Source organism: Colletotrichum lupini, chromosome 8 (assembly GCF_023278565.1).
Source record: "Colletotrichum lupini chromosome 8, complete sequence".
Lineage (NCBI taxonomy): Eukaryota > Fungi > Ascomycota > Sordariomycetes > Glomerellales > Glomerellaceae > Colletotrichum > Colletotrichum lupini.
Window position 1 is genome coordinate 2,139,794 of NC_064681.1, and position 17,146 is coordinate 2,156,939.

The 17,146-nt window shown below is 54.2% G+C and overlaps 6 protein-coding genes and 1 non-coding gene across 7 annotated transcripts; 2 read left to right on the plus strand and 5 right to left on the minus strand.

Moving 5' to 3' along the window:
- Positions 1-419: 419 nt before the first annotated feature.
- On the plus strand, positions 420-1,409 carry CLUP02_15123 (ribokinase; the record flags this gene model as incomplete). The annotated part of the gene is made up of 1 exon (XM_049294047.1): positions 420-1,409. The coding sequence occupies one exon, from the start codon at positions 420-422 to the stop codon at positions 1,407-1,409; it is 990 nt and encodes a 329-aa protein (XP_049151193.1).
- Positions 1,410-1,660: 251 nt separating this feature from the next.
- On the minus strand, positions 1,661-5,539 carry CLUP02_15124 (ubiquitin-conjugating enzyme; the record flags this gene model as incomplete). The annotated part of the gene is made up of 11 exons (XM_049294048.1): positions 1,661-2,555; positions 2,605-2,704; positions 2,755-3,141; positions 3,188-3,224; positions 3,288-3,500; positions 3,569-3,937; positions 4,019-4,062; positions 4,153-4,246; positions 4,320-5,206; positions 5,296-5,390; positions 5,478-5,539. 11 exons carry the CDS (start codon positions 5,537-5,539, stop codon positions 1,661-1,663), a joined length of 3,183 nt encoding a protein of 1,060 aa, XP_049151194.1.
- Positions 5,540-6,198: 659 nt separating this feature from the next.
- Positions 6,199-7,052, minus strand: CLUP02_15125 (uncharacterized protein; the record flags this gene model as incomplete). Its single annotated transcript, XM_049294049.1, has 2 exons — positions 6,199-6,715; positions 6,895-7,052. 2 exons carry the CDS (start codon positions 7,050-7,052, stop codon positions 6,199-6,201), a joined length of 675 nt encoding a protein of 224 aa, XP_049151195.1.
- Positions 7,053-9,656: 2,604 nt separating this feature from the next.
- Positions 9,657-10,013, minus strand: CLUP02_15126 (uncharacterized protein; the record flags this gene model as incomplete). The annotated part of the gene is made up of 1 exon (XM_049294050.1): positions 9,657-10,013. One exon carries the CDS (start codon positions 10,011-10,013, stop codon positions 9,657-9,659), a length of 357 nt encoding a protein of 118 aa, XP_049151196.1.
- A 1,449-nt stretch (positions 10,014-11,462) lies between these two features.
- On the minus strand, positions 11,463-11,536 carry CLUP02_tRNA285. Its single transcript has one exon. It is a non-coding gene; the product is annotated as a tRNA-Asn (tRNA).
- Positions 11,537-13,036: 1,500 nt separating this feature from the next.
- On the minus strand, positions 13,037-13,333 carry CLUP02_15127 (uncharacterized protein; the record flags this gene model as incomplete). The annotated part of the gene is made up of 1 exon (XM_049294051.1): positions 13,037-13,333. One exon carries the CDS (start codon positions 13,331-13,333, stop codon positions 13,037-13,039), a length of 297 nt encoding a protein of 98 aa, XP_049151197.1.
- A 444-nt stretch (positions 13,334-13,777) lies between these two features.
- CLUP02_15128 (uncharacterized protein) lies at positions 13,778-16,816 on the plus strand (the record flags this gene model as incomplete). Its single annotated transcript, XM_049294052.1, has 12 exons — positions 13,778-14,026; positions 14,091-14,158; positions 14,212-14,251; positions 14,327-14,814; positions 14,905-15,043; positions 15,096-15,417; positions 15,476-15,751; positions 15,832-15,974; positions 16,042-16,250; positions 16,340-16,481; positions 16,559-16,606; positions 16,664-16,816. The coding sequence occupies 12 exons, from the start codon at positions 13,778-13,780 to the stop codon at positions 16,814-16,816; spliced, it is 2,277 nt and encodes a 758-aa protein (XP_049151198.1).
- Between the last annotated feature and the right edge of the window lie 330 nt (positions 16,817-17,146).

The following is a 17,146-nucleotide window of genomic DNA, read 5'->3' on the forward strand; positions in this document are numbered from 1 at the left end:
ACATCACTCGGCTGCCCCTCCCACCCTTACAAGTACGCTACAGAATTCCAACCGCGAACCTGGCAGCCAATGCCCCGCCAAGTGCATCATCATCCCACCTCCGTTGGCGTTGGCTTTGGCGGGGTCCTGTCACCGTTCGTCGGCTGGGAAAATTCAATGCCTCACATCCATTTCTCTGCCCCTCACCACCTGATCTACCGTTATCTCACCTCAGTACCCGAGCTGCATTCTTTCGCTCGGAAAGAGAGGCCTCTGTCTCATTAAGATACCCGATTGCGACCGCACGATCCGAATCATAAAATATCTCAGGTTGCCTTTTCAGGTTGTCTTTGACGTTGGCGACATCTTGATCATCTTCATCGCCGAGGAGGGAAAACACGAGAAACCGAACACCGGGAAAGAAGATCGAATTGCCAGAAATGGCTGCCACCAAGACCCCCCAGATCACCGTTCTCGGCTCCCTCAACATCGATTTGACCTCCTACGTCCCCCACCACCCCCTGCCGGGCGAGACCCTCACCTCGAACTCTGTTGTCATTTCGCCTGGAGGAAAGGGCGCAAACCAGGCCGTCGCCTGCGCCAAGCTCTCCCGCTCCCGCGAAGCCCCCAACGATGCCGCCGCCGAAACCGCCTCCGTCTCCATGATCGGCGCCGTTGGCAGCGACTCCTACGGCGACCTCCTCCTCAAGAACCTCGGCGAGCACGGCGTTCGCACCGATCGCATCGCCGTGGGTAGCGACCTCAAGACCGGCATGGCCATCATCGTCGTCGATGAACCCACCGGACAGAACCGCATCATCCTCGCTCCCGAGGCCAACCACGCCGTCACCCCCGAAAAGTTCGGCGCCCTCCCCGAGACCCTCGACCCCAAGCCCGACCTGCTGGTGATGCAGCTCGAGGTACCCCTCGAGACCGTCCTCGCCGCCCTCCGCTCCGCAAAGGCCGCCGCCGTCCCCGTCCTCCTCAACCCCGCTCCGGCACAGCGCCTCCCTGACGAGGCCTATGACGGACTCGCCCATCTCGTCGTCAACGAGACCGAGGCCGCCATCCTCTCCGGCTGCGACGAGTCCGAGCTCGACACCCCCGAGGGCCTCAAGCGCGTTGGCGAGTGGTTCATGGCCAAGAAGGTCAGCAACGTCATCATCACCCTCGGTGGCCGCGGCGTCTACTACGCCAACAAGGAGGGCGCCGCCGAGCTCATCGCCGCCCAAAAGGTCAAGGTCGTCGACACCACCGCCGCCGGCGACACCTTTGTCGGCTCCTACTGCGTTGCCGCCGTGACCGCCCAGGCCAAGGGTGTGGCTTTCGACATTTCCTCCGCCATCAAGAGCGCCAACAATGCGGCGGCCAAGACGGTCGAGCGTAAGGGCGCGCAAACATCCATTCCTTGGAGAGATGAGTTGCAGTAAAGAACGGCTGCATGAAATCGAGTAAAAAAAGTAAAACGTAAAACCATAAAACCGTATACCAAAACAAAAACAAAGAAAAGCATTAATCATTCAGGCGTCAGCGGACAACATCATAGTGAAAAAGGTGAATGAACACCATACGAATCGTAATCCGGGTGCTTCTAATTCGAATACTCTTAGACGCACACGTGTGCATGTATGCCTCCTACTCCTATAAACCAAGACTGAAAAAGCACAAGCTGCGAGCCCTCTCAAGACCACCAGCTCGTCCAACTCCAACGGCTGAATGACTTTCTTCCCTGGCCGCGAGGGGACTCTCCTCCATGCGCCTGTCTGTTCTCTGCTTCATGACCTTCATCTCGGGTGCCGGCGACTGAAGATGCCAAGCCTCTCAAAACGCCCGGGCCTATCGAGCGCGGGCTTCTCAATGCGGTCAACTGATTCGCAAACCTATTCTTGAATCCGGCCCCGGTTGCCGCCTCGCCGGGGCACGTTGCAGTTGATGGCCACCGCTTCCCTTCTTCCGCGACTTCTTCCGCGCGGGGCCTACCCCAGTCCAAGTCCACTGCCAACGTCCTCCGACGCCCGGCAGACCACCCATTGTACATTGCGTCTGGTTTTCTGACTGTCACGTCTCTACCGAGGCTTGCCTCTCGCCTAGGAATTACCGGAGGGCTCAGCATATCCATTGGTTCGTCTCCCAAAGACAAGTCCATCCTGGACTTCGCCCTGAGGGGCCTTTGTGGTGATATACGATGAATCACATTACGAGCTTTCGATGGCCCCCAATTTCCAAGGATGATGCTCGCAATGGGATTGTATGTTGGTGCTGTACTTGGGGACCATGGCGATCGGTGATTATGTTGCTTGACGATGGCCGTAGCAAACGTTTCTAGTTTTGTGCCGCCTTCTGCTATGTTGTCGATGATGTCATTTCGACTTTGGCAAAAGAATGCTGAATGGTTGTACTTGACCGAAACGCGTATATACTCGAGGTTTGAATCTCCTAACTGATATTCCAAGTCATCAATCAGCTCATCTGACCTGTGTTTGACATGGCCTTGCTGCGTAGTCACGGCAGTGGAGCGAGGCGATTTGACTAGGACTTGCGCGAGCAGCAGTACAATGTCGTTATTACCTAGTGTTCTGTGCCACAATCAGACAATTATCAGAAACACCCGGTGAAAGTACTCACGTTTGGACAGGATCATCCCGAATTGTCTCAAGAATACAACTGTTTCCAAGCGGAACGATTTGGATATCCATGCTGTGAATACACCCATGCCTGAAAGGATCTAAGTTGATGTTAGCATGGAGATCAACATCGAAATTTACGTCTACGTACCTGTAGAAGATGGATTATTGAGTCTGCTCAGCAAGGCAGACTCATATTCAGCAGAGGTATCATCGCAGAGTAAGCCGTTGAGAGGTTGACACAATTGGCCTGAAACCTCGACGGCAACCCAGAAGCTTGCCGTGCTGCCATCGAGAGCCCTGATTTCTGGGGTGATACGAATATTCGGTACGAGCACAAGGGAGCTATGAGACGTGTTTCTCTCTCCTGAAATATTTGAGTGATATGAAGTGCTTGCTTGAGCAGCCAGAGACGAGTTACTAGAAGACCGCATAAAATTAGAAGCACCGCGTTGTGGTGCTTGGGATACTGCCTCAAGGCCATCATCGAGTGGCCCAGGAATAGCATGTGAACCGAATTTATCCCAAGCTGGTGGTCCTGATTGAGATTAGCAAGTGTTATTCAATCTCAAATCCAGACTCACGATGCGCTTGTGGCCGTCCGCTAGGTGAAGAATGTTCCTAGCCACCATTCTTCGAACGAGGCATCTTCCCGGTCCCATGGTTCCCTCGCTTCTTCCTCACAACGAGTGACTCGCCAAACGGTCCCGAGACACCGTCTACACCCTCGTCAGTCTCGGCAACTGTTCGCGAGCCGCTTGCATCTCCTCGGGACTCCCCTCCAGAACCACGCCCGAGTCTCTTGAGAACCTTGAGCGGCTGCGGGACTTCGGGACCGCCCCTCTCCGATCCGTTCTCCGCCTTGTCGGCGAGAAACTCCAGCTCAAACGACTGGCCCTCGAGGGATGCCATGTCTCGGGTGGCGGCTGGATCTGGAGCGTGGTAGTAATGGCCTGTTGGGGCACCAAGGCTACCTCGTGGATGCCGCGCCGGATCGAAGGTGTCGGCGTGTCCTGGTACGTCCTGAGACTTTCGAGATCCGGCCACGAGTCGGCGTAGTGTAGCGTGTTGGTTGCGAGGCTGGTGGTGGCGCTGTCGTTCGATTTGACGCGTCGGAGGCCGAACCAGCGTCTCGTTGGCTTGGGTTCAATGGCACCGGCTGCGTCCCTGAAGTTGCGTGAGATGAAGCGGGCGGTGAAGCCTGCGATGAGTAGCATGGGTACGACGGTGACGAGAACGATGAGAACTGCGGCTACGGGAGTTGAGAGGCCCATAGTCGAAGTAACAAGACGGTAAGTAATGTACGTGATGATCTGACGTCTTGGAATGATGATCTATTATTCAGGGGCCATTGAAAGGTTGTATGTAGTAAGGCTATGTGGAAGAGGAGAATGTACCTACGCAGGCAAGTCTACATCCCATCCGCTACAGGGGAAGGTGAACGTGCATGCTAGGTGAGCTAGGTAATGTCATGAAGTTTTAGAGGTAGACGCTTTCAAGCAAAGTCAAATCCGTCATTCCGACGCAGGCACGCCCTGCATGCTTCTACGTTCTTCAGGTGTCGCCGGGCTGCTTCCCAGTGTACGCTGCAAATTTTCTCTCACAGCGTCCACGTCGCCTTCCTCCATTGCAAGGAAGTTGATCTGTTATCATTCATGGTCAGCAGCCGTCCTAGGTCCATGGTTCACGCATCTGAAGAGAAGAAAGGTCACTCACCAGGTCATCCCCGCCCGACGTCGCCCCGTACAAGACCGCCTCAGACAGGGACGTCGTGATGCCTTTCTGTACTCTATCCTCCCAAACGCCTTCCCAATTCCATTCCCCAGGCTTTCTGGAGACGGAAGGCGCACTACCGATAGGTTTCCTAACAATGGAGTGAACACTCCCGCTGGTGGAAGGCTTCCTCTCAGGCAGCGGAGGCGGCGCCTCCTCCACCTTTTCTTCCCCTTCCGCTTCGCCTTCCTTCTTCTCCTGAGCACCATCAGCAGCCTCTGCCACTTTGTCGCTCTCTTGCTCCTTTTCACTCTTCTCCTGCGGTACCGGATCGCCAGGAAAACTCTTGCCGGTCTGTCGCTGACGTGTCCGCCACGCATGCCACGCGCCGGGGTTTCCCGCAGCTTCGAGAGGCACCGAGTCTAGCACCTTTTCGTCATCGAACGTGCTCCGGATATATCGCAAGACCTCGTACGTGGAGACCTCTCGCCTCGAAGTGTCGAGATACCCAGGCCGTCCTCCGAGAGGCGTCGCCTTTGAGCTCGGCGTCGACGTAGTGCTGGATGGCCCCCCACCGCCTCTGGCAGGCGTCGCGGGCGGTTGTTGTTGCTGCTGGCCGCTGACCTGTCGGCTCCCTGCGTTGCTTTTGCTGCCCCGCCCAAACCAAGCGGGAAACCCATGTCGTAGACTGAAACCTCCGGGCGGTAGGCGCTCTGCGTCGGTGGCGCTTACCGTGCCGTTGTCCTGAATGTCGGTGGTGTACATGTACGTGGTTAATGGTGTGATTAGGGGGTGGAAAATGTCTGTTGAAAAAGTGACCAGTGGCGGTAGTCGAGGATATGTGTCTGGGAACGAAATCTGAAATCTCAGGATAGCCGTAGCGTAGGGTCCTGCGAATAAGTCTCAGTCTTCTCTCCGTTCTTCTCTTCACTCTGGGTCTTCCTCTCTCATCGTGAATAAAGTCCGGGGGCTTCCATACCGTGCCTCACAAACATGACGCCGGACCATAGCATCGGGTCTCCTGGCGTCAAGCTCACAAAGACCCCCTCCGGACAAGCCTGCTTCAGACCAGCACTAGTGTACAGAGGTTAGCAACTTGCACGCTTAAATCAGACCTCAGGGGGTGACGCTCGATGGGGTCTGGGTTTGGGGGAAACTCACAATTCGGCCAGGAGGTGCTGTCGCCGCAACGACGGCATGCTGCCCATCCGTAGACTCGCCATTTTTTCTTATAAACAAAGCATCAAAAATAAGGACTTGATGAGGATGAATGTGCCGCGATGAGAGGAAGTTCGTCTTGAGACATTGAACGATGCCTCATTCATGCGTGAAGCAAGGGCGGTCATGAAAAGCGGTAAGAAATTCTGCCGGCCCAATTCCTTATCGTGATAAGCGAAATCTTATCTTATCGGTGATAGCGAAGGCTGTTTTTACCCCACCTCCACTGTACGTCACAAGCTACCCCGCCAAAAAGTGTTCACGGCAGGTGTAGCGATCTCGGTCATCTCGGCCGTCGCGTCGGCGTCACTCTTGTCGAGGCTGGCGGCTCGGGCGGAGAGAAATTTCAGTGGATGAGGCGTGAATTACTGAGTTCTCAATTTTCTGTGTATACGAGGGTTCGCGAATCGCAACGTGATTCGGCCATGCACACAACAATGACGTTTGGGCAAAAGGAAACCCCACGATGGCATCGATCCATTCAGAAATAGAGGGGTAAAATTTTGGTCTCATGATCTATTCATATCCCAATATGCAGGTGACTGATGCTCGTCACTCTTACAGCCCTGGCATCTTTGTGCCACGTTTACATGTAGCCCCCCAAAGCAGTGATGCCTTCGAAGGGATGAATAATGACTTGCGCGAGAGGCTTCTTACTGGGCCATTATTTCCCGAGGCGGGCCTCAATCTTGCCCTTCTCCTTCGCCTTGATCTCGGCCAACTCCTCCCTGGTACTGTCGAATCTCGCGTTCACCTGGTTGAAGGGGTTCTCCGGGCTCTTCTCAAACTCCTTTCTAATCTTGTCCTTCTTCTGCTGCTGACGCAGGCCCTGGCCCGAGCCGTCGTCCTCCATCTCCTTGAGCCGACGCTCCTCGAATGCTGCGTACGCCGCCTTGAAACGTCGCTCGGGGTGGCGGTCAATCTTTGCGTTGTTGTCGGAGCCTGTGAGGGAGAGGGCGTCGAGGGCGTTGTCGATACCGGTGGCGTTGAGCGCGGCAAGCGAGCCTCCGCTCTGATCGCCGTCCAACTGTGACAGATCGAGCCCACGTGTTTTCTTGACGGCCGTCTTGTTGTTCTTGGGTCCAGTCCGTCCGGGGGTGTTGGCCTCCTCCTCTTTCAGGAGCGCATCCTTCTCGGCCTTCTTTCTGGCTGCTTCTGCCTTCTTGGCGGCTTCCGCTTCCCTAAAGGATGGATGATGTGGTCAGCCATGGCACTGGGTTGGTTTCCTCTCTGTGGGGTACTGGAGATCTCGAGAGATGGGGAAACGTGATGCATGGAAGCCGGTGGTGTCACATGTGGGACACCACATCGTGGCGGCCGAGGGGAGGTTGCCGTAACGTTGTTCGTGACTCCTACTCACTTCTTTCCAGCTCCCTTGGCGCCCTTGCCCCAGTCAGCGTCTTCAACGGCAGCCCTCTTCGCGTCCTCGGCAGCGGCCTTCTGTGCAGCAGCATCGGCCTTACGGGCGTTCCCGGCAGCCTTTTTGCTATTCTCACCTGCTCCCTTCTTGCCAGCCATGTTGTCTCCTTGTGATGCTGGGTGTCTGGTTCGGTCACTGGTCGGCGATATGCGCGATATGCGATGCGATGCACGGGTTTGCAACAGTCGTCCGTATGCGTGTGCTTTATGTAAGGTAGTTTGCTTCTCTGTATGGCCGCGTGCGTGGTTCGTGTCTAGTGCCCGGGATGTTGCAGTCGAGCAAGTGGTGCGTGTGAAGGATGTTGTGAAACCCGAGGGGAGATGGGAGAGGGGAGAAAACTAGTTGGATGTCGTTGTCTCCTCCGCAGACCTATGGGCTAAATGGAGAATGGGTAAAGCGGAGCGGAGCGTGAGGGAGGTAAGGCAGCGTAGCGTTGGACCCTCCGTGTTCACTGGTGTAAGGTGGTGTAAAGTAGCTAGGGCCGGTGCGGCGGGCCAGGGATGAATGGGGTGAGGTCGTCAAAAGAAGCTGGCGGGAGGGTGGTGGACAGTGTAAAAGCCGGTGATTTGGACGGTACCTACCTTGAGGTAGGTAGCCGGGTCCTTTTCCAATAAAGGTACCTCGGACTAGTACCTCTGGCAAGTATTGTTTCTAGGCTCTTTTCATCCGATGCAAATTGTGGCTCTCAAGCATTGGATGACCGGGACAGATAGCCTCTACCAGATTTTGAGACGGCGACCAACAGACACGATCGCTCGAGGACTCGGTGCGTAGGTAGCCACAGCATGGCTTTAGGGGTATGCCAGCAGCTACCACCTCGTGTTTTCCAGCTAAATCATTCTACTTCATCTACTCATGTCGTACGGATTCAAATGTCATGTCGAACCGAGGGAGCTGAAGCAGCGAGTCCCTCACACAATGAAGGTATCTCGGTGATGAAATCGCAACCGAGGTACAGTGTCGGTCTTTGTGCAACACACCGTGCGGGCGATAGTGGGGACAGCCCGTCACCCCGTTTGCAAACGTGCGTCACACCATACGACTGACTGACTACCTACCTGACTTACGGAATACCTACATATTCATTCGTACCTACCTATCCGTATTACTTACCTACCTATACACATCCCATAAACACCTACCTTACCTTATATGGATACTTTCCCTTCAAGCTATTGGCACATGGAAAGTAAGGTAGGCAGCTACATATTATACGCCGCGCATGGCAGCATCGCCTGTCGTCCTCCCCGACCATCTAAATCCTCATTAGCACAGCATTCGATAACTCGCACGCACGAGGCAAGATTGAGTAGGCCGGCATCGATGCAAGTTCTCGCCGTTAGATTACCCTCTTTCTCTCTCTATTCCTCTCTTTACCGGTCCCTATAAACGGAACGAAAGCCGGATAGCGTCTTCCGTATCCCCCGACCATTGTTTGAACAGATCGAGTCATATCCCTTCGTTCCGCCTGTCCAACGCCAATCTATCCGATCCAGTCCATACATTGGGCATGAAGCGTCTTTCATTGTGCTACTCAAATCAGCATCCCGTGTTTGGTGAGCTTACATTGATGCATGTCTTCGCGCCCCCTTCGCGCCTTCTTCCGCGCCCTCGCACAAACATGTACCAGGGACCTAATCACCACGTACCGAGCTACTCATGCCTGTGCTTTCACCGAGTTGACACATCAGCCACTCAGAGGGAGCTTCGGTGAACATGACCTGCAGTACCCTGCCTTTTTCGGTATCGAGACCTGCCATCGTAGGTCCGTCCAGTTGTGCCACGTGCCACTTTCTTTCTGGGGGCTTAGAGCTTGCAGGAATTGAGACGTTGCTAAGTCTGGCAGCTTTTAATACGTTTTCCCAGGGTTGTCTTTAGTGACTGGACGATTGACCCTGGAAATACAATTGTCCCAGGCTCATCGGACCGCGCCTGCGTAATGAGCCCCTTGGTGCTAATGCAGTGTTGCCTCTTCACCACCACAAGCCTGGCTCTCTGTCGGCAACGTCAGGAATGGAATCTTCTGTTCTTCTGTTACACAAGAATGCGCAACCATAGTTCGTTGGTTGGTTCCGCAGCAAATAAGTGGGCGATAACCAACCGGAACCCAGCGGTTACATCTACACAGCAAAGGTCACACTGTCCTTCCTGGATCATACCCGCTGTGACAGAGTACTAATGGCGATCAATGTACGGATAACGTGCATACGCCCAACCTTTGCATAATGTGGGTTGCTAGAGAGGCAGGCGGATGTTTACCGAAGGTGCGTCCAATGTTATTCTCGGCAAGATACATGCCACAGTGAGTGATGAAGTACACCAAATAGGCATTATACACGGCCTAGGTTGCTGTCTGAACGCTGTACAGTTAATCCCCTGATGCTTCCTTTGTAAAAAAAAATTTCCCTGACAAAATAGGAAAGCAGAACGAGTAGGAATATACTAGAGCACGAGCAGAGACAAATGCGAATCGTTTCTTGAGAGTGCAAAAGACGGTCCAGCTCGCCATCACACATCTTCAAGTCCATTTCAGGTGTCTTCTATCAGTGATATTATGCCGCATGTCTCTGTCTCCAGGGTTGTCAATATATCACGGCTCCTTGTGTCCACGTCAGCCCTCCGGTCTGACGTGTCCGCGGTGTTGTGGTGCTGTGTCGATGACTGACCACACGGAAGAGCGCCTGGCAAAGACTCCACGACCTTCAGCATCCGGGGGGGGGGGGGGGGCAGAATAAGATTCCTGTCGGTACGGAGCAGAAGTTCCAGAATAGTCTCGGATAATTCAAAACACTTTCACCCCTGAGCCTTGTGAAGGGTGGCTCGAAAGCTTCTATGGCCCGGCCCGTCAAGGTCTGTTGTCTAGGGCTGATCAACCGTGGCATATGCCTTGATCTGAACTTCGGTGAGTCAACGGGCGAACCACCCCTTTGAGCAGGGTTCAGAACGTCGTCAACCGTATTGAGGCTCACGGTTCCCTGGGCTGACAATGAATTTTGCTGCGGTCTAATCAGCGGTGTAAGCAAGTAATCACTGGCTCTAGGACCTGGAGTGGGACCCATGGCAGCCACGTATCGCAGCAACCGTAACGTCACCTTGTTGTTTCCCGTGAAGTATTGAGCACAGAGGCATCCGGACGCCCCGGACCCCCTAGTCGACCACGGGAGTGCTCAAGGGCAGTTAGCCACCCATTTGGAGTTTCCAAGGTCAAGCATGGATGCCAAGTTGAGAGAGCAAGGCAACCTTAGCCAGGTTTGTTGCTCTCAGCCGGGCAGCCTGCGGGGATAATTGCACGACGTCTGGTCGTGACAATAGTCGTATGACGTGACGCCATTCTTTCCCCAGGCACTTGACATCACCTGCCAGGCTTGAAGAATAGTTGTTGAATGTCTTCATATCTGTACACTCGCGGACTGACGGAACCAAGAAGCACGTGTGGAATACGGAGTTGGCCTTCGAACCCTGTTAGGATATAGTTTGAGCCCGGAAATTCCGCTCCTAGGGAGCAGGCTAGGATGCCAAGTCCCCTTGCTCATCCTGCTGGCTCTGGTGTAGGCCACCCTTGCAAACTCCCAGCTCACGGTGTCAATGTAAGAAAAGAGATGGGCTTGCAGGCGGTGAGAGATCTACAGGGCTGTAACGAGTTGGTAAGTGACATGTCACATATCGATTACGGGGAAAACTTACCAGGGGGGCGCGCGCGCGCAGAACCCAATGTGGGAGTCAAGCTTTAAGGCTTCCAGCCTAGTGATTCTGCGGTGGAGAAGCACCCCCTTTCCTAGGTAGACAGAGCGAACCCTGTTTCTGGCGACCTACCGAGCCGGTGAGTCGACTGACCGAAGGTGAGTACGGACTACTTGTTCCTCTTTCATGTGTCTGAACAAGGATTCCTGAGCCGACAGTTGCACAGACTCCAATCATCAGCTATAAGGAGCAAAAAGCAAGCGTTCGAAGAGTGTAACGCCAGAGCTCAAAGGCATGAAAGGTTTGCGGCGAGGGCTACCTAGCCAGGATCAGCTGATGCCCGTGGGTATGGTCAACAACATAATCCATTTCCCTTTCCAAGGTCGGTAACAAGACAAGGCTCGCGCTCCTCCAGCAGATCAGTACTCAGCAGACCCTGCATTATTGTAGATATGAAGCTGAAACTCATACGCCATGTATATCTGCACTGAGGAGTTAGCTGATACAGCTACGAGGACATCGAGAAGCTAGGAGGACAGACACGTGCATCTAATCAATCGTCTTACACTCAAGGTATACTCTCATGCGCATGAGGTGCCACGAAGGTTCTTTTATATATATACATATACATATATATAAAAAGCTAAACTCGCCGTGAGCTGAAGAGTGTGCCTAGCTTATAGTCAACGAAACGCATCATCTCAATGGGATGAGGTGCATCCAATTCGTACATACCCCAGCTCGAACATTGAAGTAAGCAGCTGGCAAAAAGAATTTGCGAAAAAGATGTGAGCCAACCCTTGTACAATGGAGTCAAACCATAGCAACTCCCCGGCGTGGGCTCGAACCACGAACCTCCAGATTAACAGTCTGACGCGCTAGCCAATTGTGCCACCGGGGATACTCGAAACGAGTCAGTAAGGAAGGGACCTGGATCGTGGAAACTGCGTCGTTTCCGGCGCATATGGATGGCGGAACTTCTTCACTGCTCAGATTTTGAAAGTGTGCTCCAGGGTTAGGGCGTTTTTGAAGCGGGAACTTGTCGTGGACGGCATCGGGCCGCCCCATAGAAGTGGGTAGTAGTCAGTCCTGCAGACCAAAACTATGCTAACGGCAGCAGCAGATTGCTTGGTCGCATCAACAGATACATCCCACGATGTTGACGTTTTGTTGCCAGATGTTGGGACAGGAAGACGACTCAGTCGTCTAGGAAGCACCGGCGCCCTTATTGAAGAAAATCAATACTGACCCGGAGTGATACTGCAAGGGTTGCCTACATTCGGGCAAGGTTTGCGAAAGTTACCAGGCTCGGAATTCGTGGCTCTTCGGTGGGCAGACCAGCCTAGTAGACATAGCAATTGTGCTCCTCAAGATGGGGGCCTGGGCGTCGTCTGTATGCCCTGAAAAATGGCAGATCGTAACATGATCTGATGGAGAGCCAGTAGATCGAGTCGAAGCAGGAGCCAGCTGCTTACGCCTCAAGAAAGCAAAGCAACTAGCGCAATTTGAGAATACCGGGCAGCAAGTGGAAGGGTGCCATGATGCGAAATGGTACCATGTCGGAAGTGATGGTGTTGATTGAGGCAAGCGCCTTCGTGCATCCAGGTTAGAACGTCTGAAAGCGGCGGCAGAAGCCGACCCCAGAAGAGGTATCTCGCAGTCCAACGCCTGAATGCGAGCCGTCCCTCAAGCGTTCCTTTTGTGTGAACGGCTCGGCGGTGATGGACATGATGCATACTGGTGGGTGACGGGGTGGTCTTGGCGTTGTTTGTCGAGGTAGCGTGACCTTTAATTAGCAAGCCAGCAAGCAGTCGAGAATGGGGGCCAAAATGCCATGTTGCCAGTATGCTGTAGCTCGAAGTTTGACTTGACTTCTGCCGTCGATGCAGACGGATGCCGGGGGTGAGTGCAGGGATACCGTATACTCACTTCACGGATAAGGCGTTTGATAGCGTGATCAAATCAAGGGATGAACAGCTTAGCTCAGCCCGTATGCAATGAAGTGCGGGATGAGATGCGACTCTGGGCGTGAGGATACTTGGATCAACGGCCGGTTTTCGGTTCGAATGGTTTGATGTGCTTTGGGCACGCACAGTGACAGCCATGCAGATTGGCTAGCTGGCAGGCGAGAGTGGGCGAGTAAAGGTGGCCGAGGAGGGGATTGGGTAGTATCAACACACCGAGTTGACGGTCACTGTAGGTCCCCTTGCAGGTCTCGCAGGTATCGCGAGAGAATGACGGGCCAGCGAGGCGGTAGGCGGAGAACGGCATGCGGCATGCGGCGACATGCTTGATGCTGCGGCCCAAGAAGGAAGACTGATCAGGTGATGTTCTGCGAGACATTAGTTCGTGATATGACAGACGCAGATCACGAGTTACCTGGCAGGACAAAGGTCTCAGCTTATTGACTTTTGCCGAACAGCTGGCCAATGTAGGGATGACAAGCAAGTGCCCATCTTGGCAGAAGCATGGGAAAGAAGAGCGAACGGCTGCAGGACAGGGAAGAAGGCAGCCGTCTCCTGCAGGAACTGATGCCCACTGCATTGTTTTTTCCCTTTCTTTCATTTCTGAGCATCTTGAGGCATCGAGATGAGGCGGTAAGCTGCAGGAAGGCGAGAGTCGGAAGGCAGATCGAAGGTCGGGGAGGATTGAGGACTGGTAAAGAATCCCGACTGAGGGTGGATCCCACTGAGGGCATTCGCAAGCTGCACCAAGGCCAAGGTTAGCTTGGTCCGCGTTGGTAGAAGATTGCCGAGAAACATTCCCGTCCTCGGCTGTGTCTTCCCACGTAGTTCATGCTGGAAACTGGGGGCACCTGTGGTGTTGTACTAAGGCATTGATCGCATGCGCAGAACGGCAAACGGCTGAAGGGTCAGAATCGAAACACCCAGAACGCCTTTGAACAAGGACATGCGGTCAAAATCATCTCCAGGAATGAAAGTGAGGTTAGGTGAGTTGAGTCGAGGTATTCGCGTGTACTCCGTACCTGGATACCTTTCCAAGTGCTTCGTGCCTGCCTTCAAGTTGTCCACTTACACCGGCGTACCCAGTACCCCATGTCTTAGGTAAGCTGGGGGGGGGGTCGGATCTTGGGGAAAGCCTCGAAGGACTGGAAAGACTCGGGTGGGAAGGAGGGGATGGTATGTACATCCTCCCAGGCTGGGTACCTTTACCGCACCAAAGGTATCCGCACCTCAGCCAAACGTGGAATGAGACTCTGATCTCTGCTTCCCTTTTTTTGTGCTCCTTGCTTTTTCCAAAGGCACATGGCCTTAACGACCCGCGATCTTCGCATACAACGTGCCTTCCTTCTGCTTCGCGCAGCATGATCCCATACATACGAGGCAAGATGCGCTGCGTGTCTACTGATGTTTTTCCTAATCTCAGGCAGGTGTGTTTGTGCAGATTCACTGTCTTGGGCAGGTGCTGCTGCACCTGAGAAAACCACGACCCAGCCATTACCAGCGCCAGCATCAGCTACGCTTGCGTATCTGCATGTTCTATTGTCTGCGTGTCTAAGTTTGTGAGCTTCCTGCCCACAAGAAGAAACGTGTAAGTGGCAGGTCCACCGTCCAGGCAGAAAAAGACCAGTCAAGGATTCAGGACGGGACGTTACGTGCGTACGGCTGGTTCCTAGAGTCTACCCATACCCGTCCTTGTCGAACCCGTTGCCTCACCGACTGCATCCAAGTTCGGGACCCCAAGGAGACGCATCTCGGATCGACAACCACGGCTTAGAAGGGAACGAAGTCGTGTTATGCAACAGAGTGAGAAAACCAAACGGCACGACAAAGGCGGGCGGGTCGCAGAGCGGAGGAAAAAGGAAGTGGTCGAGGCGGAGAGAAGAGAACATCTTGGCCCGCAAGGCGGCTTGCTAGGTTGCCAGAGCGGAAAAAGCAACGTTGTCAGTCTCGGTCAACCCTACATCATTCCTCGCGCATCACGCCCACCGCCAATCTCACCCTTGGACGTATGCTTCCTTTTTCCGCTCATCGATTTCCTTTTCGCCAGCAGCATTCTCCCACCACCGCCTCAGACTAGGTATGCCACCCACATCTCACCTGCCGACCACTGGGCGAAACCAAAGTCGATGGGTATCCATACCGCTGTGGTCGGAGCCATTTCTTCATGCCCAAGTCTTGAGTCTCTTGACCGATTCTTATCGGCCCGCACCCCTCAGTGGCCGCCTGGTTGTTGACCCAAGAAAGTCAATCGCCAATCGACACAACTGAGACAGACCCTCCGGATCGACGACAACTGACATGACAGAGAACACAGACAAGACAGCCTGCCAGGACTGAGACATGCCGACCTTGACTGCCCATCAATCAAGCCATCAGGCCCCATTTGGAGCACAACCTACCTGCAAAGCTCAGAGTCCAATGCGACAGCTGATACAAACGCACCTGTAACTTACGCACTACCTACGCAACACTTACACCCAAAGACCTAATCCCCAGGTTGCAGCAGCCGCCTGCTCCAGCCTCCAGCATCGTCTACCCGCTGTGCCCGCTGTGCCCGCTTCGCCGCGCACAACGTACAGCATGACCTCGATGCAAGCATTGGTACATGCAGCCCGCAGTTTCCAGTCAATTGGGACGGGAAGGACGGGACACCACATCGTGGCACGCTTCTGTCCTCTGAGGATACGGATACGTTACGCAACAAAGCTTGGGGCTCCGCTCGTGCTCGCGCCGCCTCTCCGACTTGGAAGTCGTCTCGCCTTTACGCGAAGTGATCACCGTGGGAAATGCGGTCTTACGATTCGTCCGGCAAGCGGGCGTACTCCCCCGTGCTGGATAAATTTGCTGCAAACCACGGGCTTGTTTGACCCTGAAAGTGCTCCTCGCAATCAACCCGGCCTTCGGGTTTCTTGGGAGCAACCCCTGCTATCCTCCCCCACTCAACCCGGGATCCCAGGAGTACCCGTACCCAGCAACCCAGACGACAGGTCCAGCGCCGCCAGCAAGAGATGATACCGCCGGGGGTGAGGAAACTTCCAGAGCGCTGGTCGGCAGGTCTTTTACATTGTCGTCACCTCCGCGTGCGCGGGGCTTTCCACCCGACCGGACTGCAAGTTGCTGCCCAGCGATTAACAGTCGAGCCAGGAGAGAAAGTACGTGAATTCGCTCGTATTATGATCAACAATGCAATACACTCATCTCAACCCATTTACGCTGTTCATTATCAAGCTAGCCGCTGGCTGTTATTGGGCAAAAGGCAGATTCGGCCTGCCGACCACGCAGGCTGCACCCAAAACACCCGAGAATTGCCTCGTTGCCTCTCTCACCGTCTCGCCAACTATCCGTACTCCGTACACAATACACCGCACCATCCCTGTGGACCGAGGGCAGCAATATTCGTACGCAGCGGGTGACTTTTCAAAACCCACTCAACCTCATTTAGGAAGTGGTAGAGAAGCTCCAAAGGATCCACAGAAGTCTTCGAAGCATCAGCATGGAGACGAAATGGTGGCCACCAGGATCCCTCCCCGGCAAGACCGAAGATGATTCTGAAACCGACGACCAGGAGTCAAGGTTCTATGATCAGCCTTTCAAGCAGGGACTCATCCTGACCTGGCTTCAACTAGCGAGCCCCGTTCCTGACGTTGACAGGTCATGTGGTTGTACAATTCCAAACCGGCCGTCCCATCGGAAGTGAACCACCCCTTTTCTGGATCCCGCCCACACGCGGATTTAGCTAGGCTCGGTCAAGGGAGAACTGGGAGCACATCCCCAGCCATTCGGCTGCTCCCCTTTGATGGGTCGCCAAGCGCCGCGTGGCGAAGGGCTAGGAGACTTTCCACTACCCCTGAGATCCGGTCATCCGGGTCTAGAGAACATTGCGTAAGAGCGAGGATGCGTACTTTTTCGTACCTATACCGTTGGCCGCTCGGACAAGTTTGCAACAAGCTCGTCGGTAGTGCTTTTCGCTCCAGACCAGCGAGTGCAGTGCCAACTCTAAGGATGTGGTACGGATGCTAGTAAGATGAGCAAGCTGTTTGTCGTACGATCTCGAAAATGACAAGTTATGGCGCACCGGACCCCGGAAAATTTGTTGTCTACGGAGTATTGTCTTCACTTACAAGTGGGACATGATGCTATCCGTTGAGATCACGATCCTAACCGGGCTGTCGCATCTCATAGGACCCCGGGTACAAGACACAATTGTCCAGTATTGATTCGTCCGGAAGAGAACTATTTACCGGCACTCCATTGCGGTGGTGAATCCATCACAACTGCTTGAACGAAGCCGATAGAGTTTGGGCGATTAGGCTGCCCCATCGATTAACGACGTCAAAGTTTTGGTAGAAAGCTGCCAACATCTGGTTGAACTTTGGAGGTCTAGTTGAGCATCACCTGCATGACATACCTACATCCATGATTTGACCCCCCTGCCTGTAGCTAGTCGCCCTCTTCCCCGGACCGGAACTCTGTTTGGCCACAGCTTTCTAAGAGCTCCACGAACTGCTTTCTACTGATGAAGCATGCACGGGACAAGATGCAGCCAT